The sequence below is a fragment of the Chrysemys picta genome, chromosome 2 (genome assembly GCF_011386835.1).
Source record: "Chrysemys picta bellii isolate R12L10 chromosome 2, ASM1138683v2, whole genome shotgun sequence".
NCBI lineage: Eukaryota > Metazoa > Chordata > Testudines > Emydidae > Chrysemys > Chrysemys picta.
Genome location: NC_088792.1, coordinates 129,372,790 through 129,395,721, shown reverse-complemented (window position 1 = coordinate 129,395,721; position 22,932 = coordinate 129,372,790). Strand labels below are relative to the sequence as shown.

General features: G+C 47.4%; 1 protein-coding gene across 3 annotated transcripts in view; it reads right to left on the bottom strand.

Moving 5' to 3' along the window:
• Window positions 1-13,740: 13,740 nt before the first annotated feature.
• Window positions 13,741-22,932, bottom strand: part of SRD5A1 (steroid 5 alpha-reductase 1) — a 58,331-nt gene continuing 49,139 nt past the window's right edge. The window contains exons 5-6 of one of the 3 annotated variants that reach the window (XM_024109626.3): window positions 22,639-22,706; window positions 13,741-18,179 (exon numbers count right to left, since the gene is read on the bottom strand). In XM_024109626.3, coding sequence (XP_023965394.1) covers window positions 22,657-22,706 — 50 coding nt within the window. In that variant the 3' untranslated portion in view covers window positions 13,741-18,179; window positions 22,639-22,656. Of the gene's footprint in view, window positions 18,180-20,890; window positions 22,707-22,932 lie in introns of those variants that run through there. The other 2 variants (XM_024109623.3, XM_008172999.4) reach the window with 2 other exon arrangements.

Here is a 22,932-nt window from a genome sequence, read left to right as displayed (position 1 = left end):
AAAACTTTTAATAAAAGGAAGGAAATAATGCAGCATTAATTTGGGGGAAAACACTGCAAACAGGGTTTATAAACATAAACCATGAGCAAAGGACCCATCACCAAGTAAGTTGGGCAGTGTCCTTTTTCCTCTCACGTTCTTAAGACCAGCAACCCAAAAGTTCCTTTAATGTGCCCATCCCTTCTCTGCACCCCACTCACAGTTGCTGTCCTTGGACAGTGCAGACCCATAGCTGCAGAGTTCGCCTCCCACCCTGGATGGAAGGGGCAGGGGTTAGGAGGCACCTTACTCACACCACTGCTTGGGCACTCATTCATCACCACTCTCTGAAGGGCTCTGCTCTGGCACTCTCCACCAGCCACCCAGGCCAAGATGTCTTCAGGGCCCCCACTTAACATAGCTCTTAGTGATTTCAGCTGTTAGTGGGGGAACCTCACTGCTGGTGTACCTAGGCAGTCTCTTGCATCAGAGACACTATCCCAAAGCAGGTCTTATACTTAAACTAGATATTAATGATTTCAGCACTGCAGCATGTAACAAGACTCTCAATTGAGTCTAAATTAGCTCTGTTATTACATAACGGAGAGTAGACCAGTCAAGTGGTATCTGCATCACCCACTTTCCCCACCCTCTCTCAACTCACTGGGCTTTGGAACCCATCTCGCCTGCCTAGTGAGTGCTGTTTAATTGAGGGTGAGTCCTTCAATCTGGACATGCCAAGTACAATTCTGCTGCCCTTGATTCACACAAGAAGGATTACAACCCTTTATTACTCCCGCCCCAATAACAAGGAGACTGGGGATCCCACACCAGCCAAAAGTGACCATCTGGGCAAGCAGTCCCATTATGCTGAGCACTTAGGCAAGGTGGGTGTGCCCATGCAAATGAGATCAGCTTCTGAAGTCTTTTTCCACACCTCACCACTAGATGTCAGGGAAGAGCTCATTCAGACTCTGCTTACATCAACATTATACGTGACATGTTACAAAATGCTAGGGAATAGGGAATCCAAAACTGAACCACCTAATTGGTCTCAAATACAGAAAGTGATCTCTGGAATTTGAACAAGAAGTTTGGGCAGCCAAGATAGTGGATGAGCTAATGATCCATTTGAATTTCATTAGGTTATAGTTTAGAGATTAAGGCTATTTCTACAACTGAGAAAGATCTTACTTTAGCTCAAGCGTAAAGTGTGGTGTGTGCATTAGAGAGCCAGGTGCTAGTCCCAGCTCTTCAGGTGTGTGTTGTTTTAGTCTTTCCTTATTTAATGTTCAGACCACTAATCCTGTTCCAATAAGACTGATTTTGAACCCCCAAATAAAACAAAACAACCCTGCCTTCAGATTAGAATTAAGTATCACTGACAACCAGAACACTTTCTAATAAATTGATTAAGTGCATAGGGCTGGCATTTTCAGTGGGATTTACGTACCTGCCTTACTTAGGCTTTTTCGAAAATACCAGCCTAGGACATTAACATGGCTCCTTGTTGTAATAGTTGCAACATGTCTGCCTCTACTTAGCAACTGAAATCACATTATACTAGAAAATCTGGATAGATGGATTTAAAATAATAATAGTTTGTGCAAGAGACAGTTTTCAATAATAAAATGCATATGAAAATGCCATTATTTGAGAATTAGATGTGATTTGCTGTCAAAGCTCATGAGCGGGGAGAGAACAAAACATGGCCCTCCCCGCAAAGACTACTTTTGAAAAGTGAAAGGAGACTCCGGGATTCAGTAAAATTATTGTTCCTGCTTTGTCTATTAAAAATACCCTCTGGGTGAGGGGTAGCCAATCTGTGGCTCTGGAGAAGTTAATAACTCTTCAGAAGTTAATATGCGGCTCTTTGTATAGGCACCAACTCCAGAGCTGAAGCTACAGGTGCCAAATTTTCAGTGTGCCAGGGGGTGCTCACTGCTCAACCCCTGGCTCTGCCACACACCCTGCCCCCACTCCACCCCTTCCCACACCCTCCCCTGAGCCTGCCATGCCCTCACTCCTCCCCCTCCCACCCAGAGCCTCCTGCACACCACAAAACAGTTGATTGGGAGGTACGGGGAGGGAGTGGGAAGCGCTGATTGGTGGGGTTGCCATTGGGTGGGAGGTGTTGGGAGTGGAGTGGGGGGGGAGGAAGCTGATGGGAGGGCTGCTGATGTATTACTGTGGCTCTTTGGCAATGTACATTGGTAAATTCTGGCTCCTTCTCAGGCTCAGGTTGGCCACCCCTGCTCTGGGCCTTGGGGGAATAGGCACAGGTCTCTTTCTAAATGGGATAAGGTACAAAGGAATAAAGAATGAAGTGACCAGGTAAGCCCTCCAACTTAATTAAGGAAGATCTGGGAGGTTTTATACAGTGAGGATTTACAATAGAAAAGCACTAAACATAACATACAGATTTCTAATGTCTTTATTAATCCCATTTTGATACAGTGTAACAAATCCTACATTGTCTTGACATTCACATTTCATAACATTTAGTTGCCATAGCACTTTTCTTTTTCTCTAGGCTTTAGAAGGGAAAGAATGCATAGGCTTCCAGAGCAGCACAGGCACATAAGATGCATGCTGGTATATGTAAACCAAGAATTACCATGATGTAAAGAAAACTGGCTCCAGTTTCACTAAGGATGAAATTTACCTGCAAGGGACCAGCACAATGCCTATGCACCAAAACTAAGTCTCTCAAACTATGTTGCACACAACAGGATCGAGGTAGTTGTATTACCTTAAACTGGGTTGAACTAGAAGTTCAGCTTTAGAAGTAGAGGGAAAAAACCTTTATATCAATGGATGCCTTTCACTAGGGTTACCATATTTCAGCAAGCAAAAAAGAGGACGGGAGGAGCCCCGCCCTAGCCCCTCCCACTTCCCGCCCCCCCAGAACCCCCAACCCTCCCCCCGTTCCTTGTCCCCTGACTGCCCCCTCCTGGGACCCCTGCCCCTAACTGCCCCCCAGGACTCCACTCCCTATCTAAGCCTCCCTGCCTCTTGTCCCCTGACTGCCCCAACCCTTATCCACACCCCCACCCCCAGACAGACCCCTGGGACTCCCACGCCCCATCCAACCACTCCCCACCCCCTGACAGCCCCCCCCAGAACTCCCAACCCATCTAAACCCCTCTGCTCCCTGTCCCCTGACTGCTCCGATCCCTCTCCCCACTCCTGCCCCCTGACAGCTCCCCCCCAGAACTCCCAGCCCCCCACCCCCCCGCTCCTTGTCCCCTGACTGCCCCCTCCTGGGACCCCTGCTCCTAACTGCCCTCCAGAACCCCACCCCCTACCTAAGACTCCCTGTTCCTTGTCCCCTAACTGCCCCCTCCTAAGACCCCCCCAACTGCCCCCCAGGACCCTACCCCCTACCTGTACCCTGACTGCCCAAAACTTTCTCCACTCCCCCCAAAAAGCCCCCCCCCCGTTTCTTGACTGCCCCCTCAGGAACCTCCCTGGCCCCCTTACCCTGCCCCCTGGCCCCCTTACCCTGCTGCTCAGAACAGGGTGTTGGGCTCTGTGCGAGCCGAGCCGGACACGTGGCTGCGCTCCCCAGCACAACAAAACCCGGTCCCTGGCCCTGCACAGTGCTGCCGGACCGGGCTGCAGGGGAGAGCTGCCCCTGGCTCAGAATGCAGGGCGGATCCGGCTCCTCTACAGCTGCTCCGGAGTCCAGCCCGGGACTTTCCTGCAGCCCTCCCAGCTGCTCGCTCTGCTCTGCCGGGGGAGGGGGGAAATCCCGGATATTTTGAGTGCTTTACAAATTCCCCCCGGACGCTATTTTTAGAACAAAAAGGAGGACATGTCCGGGTAAATCCGGACGAATGGTAACCCTACTTTCACATCATCTTAAGGGTAATAAGCAGAATGATTCCAATCACCTTGGATTTGCTTCAAGGGCCTAGAAACCTGAAACTTAATTTTTTTTTTTGAGGAACAGTTTTTATATATCTATAGATATAGATATATTTCTTCTTGGAGGGCTAAATTTTATGCCCATTGATGCTGTTAAAGAACAATGGTTAGTATGCTCCCACATGGGAAAAAGTGCTGTTTCTGATATAACTGAGATGAGAGAAATTCTCTCAGATGTCTGATTTTGGCACAAGTCAGTCAGAGCAATGCTCAAAAACAACTGAACATTTAGTATAATCAACAGGCAAGCGATAGAATTTTCCAACCAGGTGAAAAGTTATTAATACTACAAAAATAAGCTTCTGGCCAAGAGGCAAGGATTTTAAGACAAATTGATCCAGCAGATTATGCTATTAAGCTATCTGAGGAGAGAACCTGTAGGACAGTTTGCCATGTGAATCTTCTTATAAAGTGGGATGAGAGAGACCCCCCCCCTAACAATCCAGTATCAACTATTTCAGCAGAATGTCATCCCAATAGTGTGAGTAGTTATGCCCAACTTCGTAATACTAATGGCATATTAGAGACCCTCTCTTGTGGGGTTTGTCACAGGGTGACTAGCTCTTTTAGAAGGAAAGCTGGGTTCAGTCTACCCTGTGAATAATACTGGTGAGCCAGCCTGACCAGGTAGTTCTTTAGGGCTTAAATGATAATAAGCAGCTGTGTCTCATAGGAAGCTTATTAGAGCATAGGAAGGGGAGAAGAATCAGTTTGGAAGGAATTAGATCCCTGTAGAGAGTAAAGGAAACCAGGTCTGGGGAGGTTCTTTGTGGTAAGGGTAATAGAAGACTGGTGAACTGTCCCAGATCCAGGGAGGATAGCTGTGTGGGGTGGAGGTTGTGGTTTTGGACTGGTGAGAACTGCATCCCTGCTCTAGGCAGAGAGATGAGAGATTTTCTTTAAAGGAAAAATCAGATTGTTTGAAGGACTCTCAACTCCAGGGACAGAAGTGGGACCACAGCCCTTAGGCCTTGTCTATACTACAAAGTTAGGTTGACCTATGTGTGCATATGTCTACACTCTAATTTCTTGCAGGCTGATGTAAGCCCCCTATTACAGTGATGCGGTAAAACCACCTCTCTACTGGCATAAAGGTATAATTGACCTACAGAGGTCGATGCAGTGCGAATATAACCAACATAACCAAACAATGTTTTCTTGGGATCTGTATTCCAAAGGGATATGCCATTATGCTTCAGTTAAATCATGGGTAATTATAAATTTGGATTTACCCAATCAATAATTCATTCTTTAGTTCTGAGCATAGTGTAGGAGTCAAATTTAGAAATGCTATTAATTATTCTACTGTCAATATAAAGGCTTATCTGCCCATCTTCGGTACTTTTACCTTTGTTGATCTCCATGCACTCACAGATAGTTCTCTCACACCCAACTTCAACATACTGGTCTCTTGAGCTATTGCAGACTTCTGGTTTTCCAGACTCCAATTATATATCTGACAAATTGGTTTATATTCCCCTGTGTCTATTACATGCTTTACATAGTGGATTTTCCCGTAGGTACTTACAAATAAATAAAACGGTTACTTAACTTTCTGTAACTGTTGTTCTTCGAGATGTGTTGCTCATATCTATTCCAGTTAGGTGTGTGCGCATGCCGTGTGCACAAATGTCAGAAACTTTTACCCTAGCAGCTACCCATTGGGCCGGCTGGGGAGCCCCCTGGAGTGGTGCCGATATGGCGATCCATATAAGCCCCTGCTGGCCCGACCCCCCTTCAGTTCCTTCTTGCCGGCTACTCCGACAGAGGGGAAGGTGGGGGGGGAATGGAATAGATATGAGCAACACATCTCGAAGAACAACAGTTACAGAAAGGTAAGTAACCGTTTTTTCTTCTTCGAATGATTGTTCATATCAATTCCAGTTAAGTGACTCCCAAGCCTTACCTCGGAGGTGGGGTCGGAGTCAATGAACCACAAATTGAAGGATCACTCTGCCAAAGGCTGCATCATCCCCAGAGTGCTGGACGATGGCATAGTGGGACGTGAAGGTCTGAACCGAGGCCCACGTGGCAGCCCTGCAGATTTCCTGGAGAGGAATGTGTGCCAGAAAGGCAGCTGATGACACCTAAGCTCTCGTGGAGTGAGCTGTAACAGCAGGCGGAGGGACGTTTGCCAGGTTATAGCAAGCACGAATGCACCCGGTGATCCACGAAGATATTTGTTGAGAGGAAACCGGGGCGCCTTTCATCTGCTCTGCAATGGCAACAAACAACTGGGTTGTTTTACGAAAGGGCTTTGTCCGGTCTATATAGAAGGCAAGTGCCCTTCTAACATTGAGAGAATGGAGGAGTTGTTCACGTAGGTCAGTATGCGGTTTTGGGTAGAAAACCGGTAGGAAGATATCCTGGCTGATGTGGAAGCGGGACACCACTTTTGGTAGGAAGGCCAGGTGAGGTCTTAGTTGGACTTTATCTTTATGAAAGATGGTATAGAGCGGTTCACACGTGAGAGCCCATAGTTTGGCGACTCGACATGCGGAAGTGATGGCCACTAGGAAGGCGACCTTCCAGGAGAGAGAGAGAGAGAGAGAGAGAAGAGAGCAGGTGGCCAGCGGCTTGAAAGGAGGGCCCATAAGGCAGGAGAGGACCAAGTTGAGGTCCCATGCAGGCACGGGTGGCTTCATTGGAGGATGGATTTTCTCCAGGCCTTTGAGAAAATGCCGCACGACCAGATGTGCAAACACTGAACGCCCCACCGCGCCTGGGTGGAACGGAGAAATGGCCACAAGGTGGACCTTAAGGGATCCAAAGGCTAGGTGCTGGTCCTTTAGGGACATCAGGTAGTCCAAAATGCATGAAATGGAAGCCAGGAGCGTGGCCACCTTCCGCTGAGCGCACCAGCTGGAAAACCTCTTCCATTTAGCCTCGTAGGTAAGCCTAGTTGACGGCTTGCGACTTTCCAGAAGCACCTCCAGGCTGTGAGATGGAGCGACTGGAGGTCCGGGTGAAGGAGATGGCCGTGATTCTGGGATATGAGGTTGGGGTCAAGAGGAAGACGTAGGGGAGCCTGAATTGACAGGTCCAGCAGAGTCGGATACCAACACTGACGCGGCCAGGCAGGGGCTACCAGTATTACATCTGCCTTGTCCCGGCGGATCTTGAGGAGCACCTTGTGAACCAGCGGGAACGGTGGGAAGGCATACAGCAACTGGCCCGACCACGTAATCTGGAAGGCATCCGCTAACGAGCCCAGGCTGTGACTCTGGAAGGAGCAGAAGGCTGGGCACTTTTTGTTGGTCTGCGAAGCAAACAAGTCGATTCGGGGAAACCCCCAGGTGCGGAAAACGGAATGAATGACATCCGGGCGTATGGACCATTTGTGAGTCAGAAAACGCCTGCTCAAAGTATCTGCCAGGACGTTCTGGACGCCTGGCAGGTACGAGGCCTGGAGGTTGATGGAGTGGACTACGCAGAAGTCCCACAGAGAGAGGGCTTCTTGGCAGAGCGGCGATGACTGGGCTCTGCCTTGCTTGTTCAGGTAGAACATGGCTGTGGTGTTGTCCATTAGGACTGCTACGCAGTGACCCCGCAAGTGGGGAAGAAAGGCTTGGCACGCAAGGCGGATCGCCCTGAGCTCTCTGATGTTGATGTGCAGCGGCAGCTCGCTCTCGTGCCATAAGCCCTGTGTTGTCAGGCTGCCGAGGTGGGCTCCCCATCCCAGGGCAGACGAGTCTGTAACTAGAGTCAGAGTGGGCTGGGGGTGACGAAATGGGACCCCGGCACCCACCATCTGAGGGTCCAGCCACCACTGCAGGGAGTCGAGTGGGACTGTGAGGACCATGTCTAGGCTGTCACGTCCTGGTCGATAGGCAGACGCCAGCCACGCCTGAAGCTGCCTGAGCTTGGCGTGTTGCGCAACATATGTGCAGGACGCCATGTGACCCAGCAGCCTGAGACACTGCCTTGCTGTAGTGGTCGGAAACTTGCAGAGGCTGGTAATTATGCCTGCTATAGCCAGGCACTGTGCCTCTGGAAGGAAGGCTCTCACTTGGTTTGCATCCAGGACCGCTCCTATAAACTCTATTGTTTGAGTAGGGACGAGGACGGACTTGCTGAGCTTTACCATGATGCTGAAGCGAGTGAACATGTCCAGTTGTGTACCTGCAACTGCAGGTGATGATGAGACTGGCCCCGTATAAGCCAGTCGTCCAGGTATGGGAAGACGTGCACGTGGTGTCAGCGGAGGAAAGCAGCCACAACCGCCATGCACTTGGTAAAGATATGGGGGGGCTGTGCACAAGCCAAACGGGAGGGCTGTGACTTGATAGTGCGTCTTGCCCACCATGAAACGGAGGAAATGTCTGCAAGGCGGGACAATCAAAATGTGAAAGTACGTGTCTTTAATATCGAGGGCGGCATACCAGTCTCCAGGGTCCAGTGAAGGGATGATAGTGGCTAAGGAGACAATACGGAACTTCAGGTTGACGATGTACTTGTTGAGCTCCCTGAGGTCCAGAATAGGTCTTAGGCCTCCTTTGCCTTGGGTACAAGGAAGTAGCAGGAGTAGAAACCCTTGCCCCTGAACTCCTGAGGAACTTCCTCCACTGCCCCCAGAGCGAAGAGGGACTGAAACTCCTGGAGGAGAAGTTGCTCGTGAGAAGGGTCCCTGAAGAGGGATGGGGAGGGGGGGTGGGAGGGCATGTTGGAATGGAACTGGATAGAATATCCCATTTGCACCGTGCGGAGGACCCAACAGTCCAAGGTAATATGGGACCAGGCATGGTAGAAACTGGATAGACGATTTAGAAAGGGATGACTGTCCTGGGTGAGAACTGGTAGTCCGTCCTCTGGCGCACCTTCAAAATGGGCGCTTAGGGCCCGGGGGTGGCTTAGACTGTCCTTGGCCTTGTCCAGAGGGAGGACGAGATGGCCTATGTCAGGAGTATCTGTTCCTCCGATGAGAAGGGTCCTGCCTCGGTCTTGGAGGGAAAGGCTGTTGCTGGGTGGTCTGTGGCCTAAAGGGCTTCCTCTAGGTAACCGGGGTATGCATACCTAAGGACTTAATGGTGTTTCTTGTGTCCTTTAAGGTATGCAGGCGGGAGTCAGTTTGATTTGCAAACAAGCCCTGGCCATTGAAAGGGAGGTCCTGGATGGTATGCTGGACCTCAGGTGGAAGGCTGGAGGACTGAAGCCAGGCATTCCGCCGCATAGCGATTCCCGACGCCAGGGTACGCGCAGCCACATCCGCAGCATCGAGGGAACCCTGGAGGGAAGTCCTAGCAACCAGCTTACCCTCCTCAGCAATGGCCCCCAGTTCTGTATGAGCCTCTGCTGGGAGAAGATCTTGGAACTTAAGGGCCACAGACCAAGAATTAAAATTGTACCTACTGAAGATCACCAGGTGGTTAGTGATCCGCAGCGAGAGATCCCCAGTAGAATAAACTTTTCTCCCCAAAAGGTCCAGCCGTTTCGTGTCTTTTGATTTGGGAGCAGGCCCCTGCTGGCCCTGTCTCTCCCTGGCATTTACCGCATCTACCACCAGCGAACATGAGGCAGGATGGGTAAACAGATACTCATAACCCCTGGTGGGAACAAAGTACTTTCGTTCCACCCCTTTAGCTGTGGGAGGGATGGAGGCTGGGGTCTGCCAGAGGGACTTTGCATTATTCTTTATGGTTTTGTTCATGGGAAGGGCCACCCTGGAGGGCTCTTCTGGGCCTAGAATGTCCACCATGGGGTCCTCATCCTCCACAACCTCCTCAATTTGGAGGTTCTTATTGAGGGCCACACACCTCAACAGCTCCTGGAGGACCCTAAAGTCCATAGGGGTGGTCCAGATGTGGACATGCCAGCCACAGCCTTGTCAGGGGAGAATGAAGATGACTCCACCGGCAGGACAGGTGCGGATGGAACATCCTGATCAGACGTGGGTGGCTCCTCCTGGGGAGCTAGAGTAGCCTCTTTTGGAGGTGCTGGATCCACAGTTTTGTATGTGTCAGGAGGAGGACGGCTAAGGGTTGCCTCAGGAGGCCTGTTGCTCAAGCGAGACGGTGGCCGGGCAACTGGGGGAGCACCCTGGGCTTGATAGTATGCCCAGGGTGTCCAAAATTGCCACTGGGGTTGGCAGTGGGTTGCTGGAGGGATTTGACCGAGGCTTCCTGGGCCACAGTGAGGGATGTCCGAGACCCCAGATGTTCTCTCTGATCTGCCAGAAGGAGATCTGGACTGCAACGGCCAAGAGGGGGCAGTGCGGGAGTGGATCAATGCAGGCACAGAGTCTCCTGGCAGATGTGGGTCACGCGGTGATCAGCGCTGGGAGGCTGATCGTGACCGCGAGCGGTGCCAGGAAATTGAGCGGTGCCACGACCAGGAGCGGTGTTGAGCCGGAGAGCGGTGCCGCCGTGGCGATCGCTGACTCGGGGATCGGGAACCCACAGCTCGTTGGAGCGAATGGTGCTGCGAGGTCACAGATCGAGATCTGGACCTTGAGCGGGACCATGTATGCACAGTCGAAAACGACCTCGAGTGTGAGCGGCTCCGAGGTTCGAGACTGTGGGACCAGTGCCGTGAGTCAGACCGAGACCTGGGGCGGTGCCGGGACTCAGAACGGCACCGGGTCTCTGAGCGGGGTTGAGATGCTGGTCCGGGGGCTGACAGCCAGAACATCACTGGCTTGCCCTTGGATGGCACTGGGGCCTGAATTGGGGCTGGTGTCAGGGCCGGAAGCACTGGAGCCGTCATCTCTATGAGGCCTCTCGCCGCCTCGAAGGTGTTTGGCGTGGAAGGAAGAATGATCTCTTCTACTTGCACCATCTCGTGTGGAGGGGTGGTCTGAAGAGATCGAGGCATGGTTACTTGATCAGAGGTCTGTCCAGGGTCTTGCACTGCCGGGCCCGTGACAACTGTCTCGATTCTACGAGAAGGTTGTCCCACAGCTTGTTTCTTGGCAGCAGCTGGGGAATGGGAGCGGTGCCGAGGTGGACGTTTTTGTGGCCCGGGAGAACGCTGGTCCCGAGATGAGCATGGGATCTTCTGTGGTGTTGGAGCCGGTACTGCCGGAGGGGCACTCCGCACCGAGGTGCTTGGGCCCATGTCTTGAGAGGGCCGCAGGGCCGACTCCATGAGGAGTTGCCTAAGACAGAACTCCCTCTCCTTACGCATTCGAGGTTTGAACGCTTTACAAATTTTGTACTTGTCTGCTTGATGGCCCTCCCCCAGATACCTGAGACAGGAATCGTGGGGGTCGCCCGTGGACATGGGCCTGCTGCAAGACTTGAAGCTCTGAGATGGCATGCCCCAGAGCCCTGCAGGGCAGTCGTTGACAAGACCACCCTTTAACAGCTAAACTACACTTAATACTATAAAAGAAAGATTAACACTTACTAACTACTAACTATTTACAACGAAGATAAGAGAGAACGCTAGGGATAAATGGAACACTTGAAAAGACAAGAGACCACTGTTCCAACAACCGTCACAGCCCCCTTCCTGGGGGCTGCCAATAAGTTCAAGACAGGCTTCATAGGGGAGAACACCCTTTTATTCCACAATGAATCCACCAAGTTAGAAAAGAAAACCTTTAACTAAGGCCATGTCTACACTACAAAATGTTCACCAAGTTACATTAGCTAACTCCCTCTTGATGTCCAAAGTACGTAGATATTCTTCCTTTTACATTAGCCAGGGTACAATCTGGACTGATGGACAGCTGTGTCCCCTCAAATCTCCAGCATGGGATGCCTTTTACCCTGCTTCTCTGTGAGACTAACTACTCCTGGTCTGCTCACACACAGCCTCTAGCATGTAAATCACTCCCAGCTATACTGTATGAGTGCTATAGCCAGCCACTCAAGAATTACATTTTAGGGCAACATCAGCAAACTCCCAGTGTGACGTTCTCCTCTGGTGTTACCCGGACCGGTGATCTGCTAGGTCACTCCACTCCTTGACTCTGGGAGCCAGCCTTACCCTGCTCTGCTGTGAGAACCCTCACTCCTGGGCTGTTCACACACTGCCTCTGGCACGTAAGCTGCTCCTTGGATTGTGCAACCAAATGACACTAGCCAGTATCTCCGGTCCCAGACACAACCCTAGGACCCTCCCTCTTGCACTGTCCAGTTATGCCCGCTGGATGCTGCAAGCTTATATGAGTTCGTCAATTTAACAAAGAAATTGATATGTACCAGGCTTGTTATCCCAAGGGGAGCCTCAGACACGCTTCAAACCAAACACACTACTTCAGATAGAATAAACAAAGAAATTTATTAACTACAAAGATAGATTTTAAGTGATATTAAGTGATAGGCAGAAAGTCAGAGTGGTTACCAAAATGAAATAAAATATAAGCACGCAGTTTAAACTCTCAACCCTATTAGACTGGGCAACATCTAGATTAAGCAGTTTTTCTCACCCCACCAGATACTGCAGTCCTTAATATACAGGTTTGGCCCAGTTTAAGGAACAATCTCCTCTGCTAGAGTCTTATCTTCTTTTCAGTGTCTTGCTTGCAGTGAAAGTGGGGGCAGGAGAAGGGCCCAGTATGTGTCCACTCTGTTTTATACCCTCAGTCTATGTACTTGGGGAGCACAAGTCCAGGCATGTCTGGGGGGCACTGCTGAGTCTCTCCAAGCAAGGCTGAGCAATTGCCCTGGTGTTGCCTCATGCAGGTGAGTCATTGCATTGTAGCTCCTTTGCTGGACAATGGCTGTTGATGGGTTGTTTGACACCCCGCACGGGCATTGGTTACTTTGCTTGCTGTTGCCTCTGGGGAGCTAATAACTGGCTGATTCCCCAACTTGCAGCATGTTTTAGTGACCACCATACAACACAATTCTCATAACTTCATATGCATTAATGATACACATATATGGATAGAGAAATGACTTTCAGCAGATCATAACCTTTCCCCTGATACCTTACAAAGCAGGGTTGGGCAAACTATGGCCTGCGGGCTGGATCCAGCCCATGGGATTGCCACCCCCATGGCACTACGGGCCCTGTGCCGCTCCCGGAAGTGGCCAGCACCACGTGCCTGCGGCCCCTGTGGGGGCAGAGAGCACCACACGCTGCCCTCACCTGTGGCTTCCACACCCAAAGCTCCCATTGGTTGCGGTTCCCTGTTCCTGACCAGTGGGAGTTGCGGGAGGCGGTGCCTGCAGGCGAGGGCAGTGTACAGAGCCCTCTGCCCCCCTTCCCTGCCAGGGGCCACAGGGACATGGTGCCGGCCGCTTCCAGGAGTGGTGCGGGGCCAGGGCAGGCAGGAAGCCTGCCTTAGTGACATGGTGCTGCTGCCACCCCGGAGCCACTCCAGGTAATTGGCACCCCGAACCCTTCCTGCACCCCGCACCCCAACCCCTTGCCCTGAGCCCCATGCCATACCCTGCCTGCACCCAACCCCCTGCCCTGAACCCCCTCCCACATTCCACACCCTTCCTGAGCCCCCTCCTCCGCCCCAACCCCTTGTCCTGAGCCTCTTCCTGCACACCTCAGCCCCCCACTCCCCGCACTCCCTCCTGCACCCCAACACCCTGCCCCAGACCTACATTCATGGCCCTACATGCAATTTCCCCACCCAGATGTGGCCCTCAGGCCAAAAAGTTTGCCCACCCCTGTTACAAGGCATGCTTTATATGCAAGATCGCGATTATATGAAAATGAGGAATATGGGGGTTACAGTACACTCCCCCAAGGTATTGAATGTCACACCCAGTCCCAGACTTTCCCCCAGAAATGTGTATCTTGTACTGCCCCGCACCCTCCTGCACAATAGAAGTTCATATAAAGTCAGGCATTAATTAATAGAAAATGATATGCACAAATATTGTTATCTCAAAGGCAGTTTCCCAAACACTTCAAGCCAAAACACATTGGTATAGATAACACAATGAACTAAATTTATTAACTACAGAAAGATCTATTTTAAGTGAGTACAAGTAATGAGGCATATAAGTCAGAATAGGTTACAAGGAAACAAAAGGTAAAATGCAACTAATACCTAACTTAACAAGCTAAGTGAATACAAACCGAAGGTCTCTCACCAAATATTCCAGCAGTCTTACTGGCTGAACCCTGTTTCATTCAGGATCTCCTGTGCACCCCCTTCCCCCCCCCCAGTCCAATGCTGCTTCCTTTGTTCTTTGGGGGTTGATTATGCCGTGGGTAGACAGCAAGGGAGAAATCATTTGGGGCATCTGCCCTCTCCACATCTAGCCCTTTCTTCTGTGCAAGAATCCTCTCCAGATGATGTTCAGAAGACAGAAAATCTGTGGGCAGGTACCTTAGGTTGCGTTGTCAAAATATAGATATTTTGTTCACACCCTCTCTTTTGCCAAAGAGTGGCCACTTAACCAGATGGTGGTCCATTTGACACCTAGTTGAGGTGTTGACTAGTCTTTCCTCTCTGGGGAATTTGTTTGTGACTGTCCTCCAGAACATGTTGGAATGTGCCTTGGTAATATTATACAATGGAATCTTGTATCATTACATACAATGTTGCCACACATATTTTACAAGGACAAATCATGAATTTACACAGTATGCTTTGTAAAATGGGTGAACATAGGGGTACAGACTATCACACCCAAGTGTAGTTTCAGGAAGAATATAGATATATTGTCTGATTTAAATAAATGCTAACACAACTTTAAATAAAAGCTAACTTTAACTTTAGTTAAAAACTTAGGGTGGGGATGCAGGGCTACCTTATCCTTACAGAACACTGTAAAAGGAGGATCTGCCTGTATCTCACAGACACCATCCTGGCCAATCTAATGGCTATGAGGAAACCAATCTTTTGACTTAATGGAGTCCAAGAGAAAGTAGCCAAGGGCTCAAATGGCGGGCTCATAAGCACCACATAGACAACAGCGGAGGTCCTAAAGTGGCACCAAATTCTTAATAGGTGGGAAAGCTTGAGAAAGCTAACAGCTATGTCTGTCAAACGATTAAAAAAAATTGCAGTTAATCATGAGATTAAAAAAAAATCACGATTAATCACAGTTTTAATCACACTGTTAGAATAATAGAATACCAATTTAAATTTATTATAAATATTTTTGGATATTTTTCTAGATTTTCAAATATACTGATTTCAATTACCACAAAGAATACAAAGTGTACAGTGTTCACTTTATATATGCACCATAAAAAAAGATAAAAGAAATAGTATTTTTCAATTCACTTCTTACAAGTACTGTAATGCAATCTCTTTATAGTGAAAGTGCAACTTACAGACTTAGAATTATTTTTTTACATAACTGTACTCAAAAACAAAATAATGTAAAACAGTGGTCCCCAAACTTTTCATGGTCATACCTTCCCCTTACCTCTGTCTGTGCTCCCCCCCCCCTCCCCAGGGGCTGGGGCTGAGAGCAGGGGCGCAGACAGGTGTAAGGCTAGGGCCACAGATGGGGGTGGGGCTGGGACCAGGAGTGGAGCCAGGGCTGAGGGTGAGGTTGCAGCTGGGGGCCGAGGCTGGAGGTGGGGCTGGGAGCAGAAGCTGCAGCCGGGCTGCAGTCAGGGGCCAACACTGAGGGTGGGGCTAGGGACGGGAGCTGGGGTCGTGGCTGGGAGTGGGGCTGGGTGGCGCTCTCTCCCCGACACTATCGGAGCTGGCCTGGATCCCACCGCACCCCCCTGAATGTTCCTCTGTGCCCCCTAGGGGGGCATGCCCCACAGTTTGGAGACCTCTAATGTAAAACTTTGGAGCCTACAAGTCCACTATGTCTTACTTCTTGTTCAGCCAAAGAAGGTACCAATATGAGATTTCTAAAGATAGCTACAGCACTCGATCCAAGGTTTAAGAATCTGAAGTGCCTTCCAAAATCTCAGAGGGACGAGCTGTGGAACGTGCTGTCAGAAGTCTTAAAAGAGCAACACTCTGATGCGGAAACTACAGAAACCGATTCACCAAAAAAGAAAATCAATATTTTGTTGGTGGCATCTGACTTAGATGATGAAAATGAAGATGTATTGGACTGCACTGCTTTGGATTGTTATCATGGAGAACCCATCATCAGCATAGAGCCATGTCCTCTGGAATGATGGTCAAAGCATGAAGGGGCATATGAATATTTAGCATATCTGGCATGTAAATACCTTAGAATGCCAGCTACAACACTGACATGGAATCATAGGGACCTCAAGAGGTCATCTAGTCCAGTCCCCGGCACTCAAGGCAGGACTAAGTATTATCTAAACCATCCTTGACAGGTGTTTGTCTAACCTGCTCTTAAAACATCTCCATGTTCCACAACCTCCCTAGGCAATTTATTCCAGTGCTTAACCACCCTGATGGTTACCAAGTTTTTCCTAACGTCCAACCTAAACTGCCCTTGCTGCAATTTAAGCCCATTGCTTCTTGTACTATCCTCAGAGGTTAACGAGAAACATTTTTCTCCCTCCTCCTTGTAACAACTGTTTATATACTTAGAAATTGTTACTATCTCCCCTCAGTCTTCTCTTCTCCAGACTGAACAAACCCATATTTTTTCCATCTTCCCTCATAGGTCATGTTTTCTAGGTCATGTTTTAATCATTTTTGTTGCTCTTCTCTGGACTTTCTCCAATTTGTCCACAGCTTTCCTGAAATGTGGCACCCAGAACTGGACACAATACTCCAGTTGAGGCCTAATCAGTGTGGAGCAGAGCAGAATTACTTCTTGTGTCTTGCTTACAACACTCCTGCTAATACATCCCAGAATGTTTGCTTTTTTTGCAACGGTGTTACACTGTTGATACATATTTAGCTTGTGATCCACTATGACCCCCAGATCCCTTTCTGCAGTACTCCTTCCTAGGCAGTCATTTCCCATTTTGTATGTGTACAACTGATTGCTCCTTCCTAAGCGGAGTATTTTGCATTTGTCCTTATTGAATTTCTTCCTGTTTACTTCAGACTATTTCTTCAGTTTGTCCAGATTATTTTGAATTTTAATCCTATACTCCAAAGCACTTGCAACCCCTCCCAGCTTGGTATCGTCAACAAACTTTATAAGTGTACTCTCTTTGCCATTGTCTAAATCATTGATATTGAATAGAACTGGACTCAGAACTGATCCCTGTGGGTCTCCTCCTGATATGCCTTTCCATCTTGACTATGAACCACTGGTAACTATTCTCTGGGAATGGTTGTTTGTCTTAGCGATTGGCTGAACAAGAAGTAGGACTGAATGGACTTGTATGCTTTAAAGTTTTACATTATTTTGTTTTTCAGTGCAGTTATTAAAATGTTTTTACATTAATAAGTTGCACTTTCACAATAAAGAGATTTCACTACAGTACTTGTATGAGGTGAACTGAAAAAAAAAATGAATTTAGTTTATCTTCTTTACAGTGAAAATATTTGTCATAAAAACATAAAGTTATCACTGTACACTTTGTATTCTGTGCTGTAATTGAAATAAATATATTTGAAAATCTAGAAAAAACATCCAAATATATATAATACATTTATTTTGGCATTCCATTATTGTTTATCAGTGCAATTAAAACTAAACTATTTTTTAATCTAGTTAATTTGTTTTGCATTAATCGCTTGCGTTAACTGCGGTTAATTGATAGCCTTGCTAGCAACCATGGGGTTGGAAGATACCAATCTACTATCCATCCCCGCATAGAAGGGAGTGATTGCTGCAAAGTGAATCTTTAGAAAACTCACTGAAAGGCCTGAGGACTTGAAATGTAAGAGGTAGTCTAAAATGTCCTGGATTCTTGCTTAAACAGGTTGTATCCCCCCCAGGCAATGGACCAAGCAGAGAACCTTTACTAGTTGGCCAGTAAGCAGACATAATTGATTGTTTCCTACTGTTGGACAGAATCTCTTGAACCACCAGGGAATACTCCCACACTTTATCTAGACTCTCAACAGCCATTCCGAGAGGTGGAGACTGATGGATCTGGATGTAGCATTTGACCGTGTTCCTGTGATAAAAGGTCTGGGAGGAGCGGGAAAGAAAGAGGAGGTTGAACTAAGAGAGAGAGAGAAGATTCAAAAACCAATACTCCCTTGGCCAAACCAGGGCCATCAGGATTAATCTGGCATGGTCTCGCTTCAATTTGTGGATGATCTGCGGGATGAGAGGGATCAGGGAAAGGTGTGCACTAAATCCCCAGTTCTCTTCTATGTGAAGGCATCAGTGAGGAAGCCTGGACTATGGGAGGCCTGAGAACAAAACTGATGACACTCCTGTTGTCTTTTGTAGCAAACAGGTTGACTGAAGATCCCATATGTGAAAGGTGGGCCTCACTGTCAGATCTATGGAATTTTTCCATTCCTTTCTCCTTTCATTTAGTCAGTGAGTGGCGCAGCTCTGAAAAACAAGTAAAAAAGGTTTTCCCTATAGCAGGTTCAATTGTTGTAGTGCTAGAATTAGATGACCTTTTCTGGGGCCTCTGTCTCTTTTAGGAGAGACATACTGTGTCTGGGAAGACAGAAAAGTTGTCTGTGACAGTGATCAGAATATTGCTGTGGGGGCTTATACTGATCCTTCTTAGAGGCTGGAGGATAAATTCTCAGAGTGCAGAGAGCTGTTTGTGAATCTTTAAAAGAGTGAAACACCTCATCTCTCTAGTTTGAAAATAAAAACAGTCCATTAAAAGATAGATCATCAATAGATTATTGGATATCTGATGCTATTCCAGAATTAAATAACCATGGTGCACTCCTCATGATGATTGCAGAGGCCATTGCTCTGGAGGTCTCATTAACTGCCATGACAACTAAGGAGTTTGGTTCAAACAGAAACACTCAAACCCTAGGAAGGGACACTATCATTTTTCCATTCGCTTGGCTGTTGGGGCTAGCGATGCTAGTGTGTGCCACATAGATTTGGCCAGCTGTAATAGGGCATCATTAATAGGGAAGGCAACCCTTCTAGGGCTGAAGCCTGGAGGATGGCCGCCAATTTGTACCAGCTCAGCTTGAATACTCAGAGTTGCAACCACTCTCTTGAGCAATTCCTGGTAGGACATGAACTGGAACTGAAGAATCTGAAGTCAGGGCCACTGAATCGTACATGGATGGTGATGACGGGGCTGCTGGAGCTGCAGATACTTTGAGGTACATGCTGGTTCTCAGGGAAACTGTTAGCCACAGAGACTAATCCAGAAGGAATGTCATCCTGAGCTTCCACAATAGGCTGGACTGTGGCTTGGGCCATCTCCAGATAAGGGGATCTTACATCCAACTTATGTGGAGATCTGGCTCTATGGCAAGAGGTGTTCCGGGGGGCCACTGCAACACAAGGCACAGCATAATAGGTCAATGTATCACAGGCCAGGCAGGTCTGTCCCTACTACAGGAATGGATCTGCTCTTGGTATCAACACTTACTTCCTGCGTGTTTGGATGATGTATGTGATCTCTTTAGCTGAGGTGGGGCAGGAAAAGAGCTGGAGGACTCTGACCCAGAGTGAGAAGAGCTGTTTGAATAATCAATAGGGATGGGTGGGGGTGTCACCCAACCTGGTGGCATCACTGGAAAACCTGAGTTGTCCACTCTCTAATATGGAAAAGTTAACGTTGGTACTGTGGTTGGCATTGTATTTGGTCCTGAGAGGAAACTGCAGGAGGTAGATGGTCTTATAATTGGGTCCAGTACAAAGGATGGGTCCTTTTTTGGTGTTGAGGGGTCAGGATTTGGTCCCCAATCAGAGGAAGCTACCGGTACTGAGGACTCTGGTAGCAAGGTTGATGTTGTAGATGGTGCCGAGAGCAGGGGATGTCTTGGTATTGACCTAGACTGCATAAGCACCATATGCAGAACCTGCCTCTTCATCAGTACCTGAACTGAAGGCAATCTCCATCCCAGAGATGAAGAGGACAGAGTTTGGGGTACCATCCCCGCACTGACATCCAAAGGTAGTGGGCATAATGGTAAGGATAGACAAAGGAAACCTGAGGATGCTGGAGTTTCCACAGGTACTGGACTCGGTGGCCACCCTGTAGATGGTTCCAGAGTCAACAGTACAGCACAAGGATCCTCCACTGGGAGACACAGGTTGGCATCTCTAGGTACCAGAGTTTTGCTGACAGTGATCCCCTGCTTTTGATGAAAAGGAGGACTAATCCTTCCTTGATTTCTGGCAGCACCAGTCCATTTTATGGATTCTCATTTGAGGGACATGCAGGAATGATGAACAATCCCTTTCCTGCCTCTATCACTGATCAGACTGTTGGGACTGTCCCCAACTCCTGCAGAGGTAGAGGATCCTCCTGAGATGATGTCTAGGGACAGTTAATTGAGCAGTTGGAAGAGGATCCCAGTGCTGAGGCAGTCTCACAGCTTGTTCTAGCAGGTGTTGCTTTAAAAGAAGGTTTCTTGCAACCTGTGTCCTTTCCTTATAGGAATGACAGCTACTGCACTTTGCCTTTATGTGCCCCTTTCCAAGGCACACCAAGCAGCACATGTGTGGGTTACTGTTAGGATCAGAGACCTCACATGCCGGGCAATGCTTGAAGCCCAGGGAATGGTGCATAACATTCAGTGCTGCAGACCAAAAACTAACTATACAACTAAATATACTAATAAACCAACTAACGCTAACTTAAACTATTGGTGCTAACTGCAAGTTACTATTTACACTACTGAAGACTGAGTCACAAACTGTGATGCAGCAGGGAAACTGTTAGGAGAATCCAACACAGGGAGTTCCAACTCAAGATACAGGTGGTAAGAAGGAACTGAGTGGAGTCAGGATGCTGCCACCTTTATATAGCCTCAGGAAGGGCTATGAGAAGGTACAGCTGTGGCAAAAAAAGTCTCCAACTTGCAGTGTGCAAGACACCAACACACCAGTGTGGAATACACATCTGCACAAACTTGAAGGACCAGTGGTATCATACTTTCCGATCACTTTGCACTCCCAGTTAAATAAACGGAAGTCAGATGAGGCATTAAATCTTAGAAAACGATCCCGACAATGGAACCAAACTTTTTTAAAAACTGTTTTGTTCTTTATATATGCCTCTCCACTTTCTGGTTGAATTTGTCAAACACAGCACCTACTCAGAAGGAAACAAATTTTTTAAAAGTTTTTATTAATCACCTGCCAAAATCCAAAAATGACAAACAGTACAGCAAAGTTGCTTTAGAGGGAAGGAGATGGTGAGGGAGGTTAATTTCAGTGTGGGTAGGCAAAGGCTGCCTTGTTGGTCTGAAATGGGAGGCAGGTAGACTCAAATTATGTTGGAATTAAGATAAGGCTTTAAAGAAGGCAATACAGCTAAGCTTTGTTTGTCTTCAAAGCAGCACTTAAGATCTAAAGAGTGTCCAGGCAGATTGAGAATATTTAAAAGGCAACTTCCAAAGAAAATGAAAACAACCCTCCTCCCCTGACCCCACCCAAAAAAGAGAAACTGGGCTTGTGCCTTTCCTTGGGATTTATATAAAGAAAAAAATTGTTAAAACACTTTCTGCTTGTTTTTTACATTAAAGATTCAGGACTTTTCTACTGTAAAAGACTATGGAGACTGGAGAAGTAGGAATATCACAAGAGAAAGGAGACTGAAAGCTGAGCAATTGGGAAGAGAAGGGATTTTTAAATCGCTATTTAAAACTCCATTTACTTTTAGTCCCTATTTAAAACCCAGCAATTAAGTCTCTGTTTAAGATTCAACAGCCCCACTCTTTCAGTTAAGGTACTGGAACTCTCATGAATGTTTACTGTGAGCTCACAGAGGTTCTTCAGCAAATCTAGGAAAGGAGAACAGACTTGACATTATTAAGGTAAAAAACAAGTATTCAAAAATCCAGTTCTCTTTGGAAAACAGGTGTCATCCATACACTTATCATAAAGTAAAAACATTTTTGAAAAATTCTCTATAGTTCTTAGGAGGTGAGGTTTGTTATTTTAGGCAAGCCAGAAAACAGTGCTACCCAAAACTACTAAAAGTGTCAGTTAAAGACCCTAAACCTCCTAAAACAGAAATAGATACCAAATGTAAACTTTAAAAGTCATTAGAATGTCAGCGGGGACTGGTAAAAAATTAAGGCAAATCCTTTACCAGTAACACTAATATTTCTCATATGAAAAATAAAAAGCAGAACAAAGAGTAGAATGGAAAAAATAAGGAAAGTAGAACATGTCATGGAAGTGGGTGAGAAGCCAGCCACTGAAAAGTACCTGAGAGAGTTATTAATCTGGAGGAAGAAGTAAATCTTAACCCATTATTTGCCAAAGTTACTGCTACTGTCATAAGTAGTGCATGTAGTGTTAACAGTGTTCTATTGTTTGTGCCTGCACAGATGTGCGGGGGCTGAGGATAGCTCTCACCACTACTCCTTGCTCAGTGGCTAGGCATAATACTGAGTACAAAGACTACATTTAGTGACACTACTAGCACTAGATTATCCGGGGGGGTGAGGCAAGTCAATCCTGTGTTTGTGTGGGGGTAGATAGTGCACAAGCACCCACTGATATGGTGCAATATGAGATCTTGGAGGTATTGTGCCTGGCTGAGGCAGAAAAGGCAACAGGTAGAGGCAGGATAAGAAGCAATACAGACACCACTGTAGTTCCAATGATGAAGATACTATCTTATTAAGGCGGTTATTACACTATGCTCCAAATAGGAACAGGATGGCTGACTCTTCTGTCACTATGGCCTCATCCATCAGTTGTATTTTATATGTTAGGAAACCAACAAAAGTGATACTGAAAATGTTAAAAGAAAACCTTTAGGCTAACTTGTTGGGAGTTGTTTGTCAACTGAATATTTTCAGAATAGCAACCACCATCATTCAAAGTCAGCCAACTCCATGATGCACACCTCAGAGCACAAATGGAATCACAATCTTCCTGGACTTTGGGTAGTCTTCAAATTTCTCACGATACCATCTGAAAAAACAAGCCACTTGAATTAGTATTCATCATCAAAATACTACAAAAGAGACTAAATTATTGTAGGAAACTGCCAGAGAAACATTTATAGCAATATAAATCTAAGTGGATTAATCTACAAAGGAACATCTCCAGGCTTCACTTCATGTGCAGAACTCCTATTTTAAAATTACCACACCCATCCTCATGAGATCAGAGTGCTGACTACAAAAATTAAATCAAA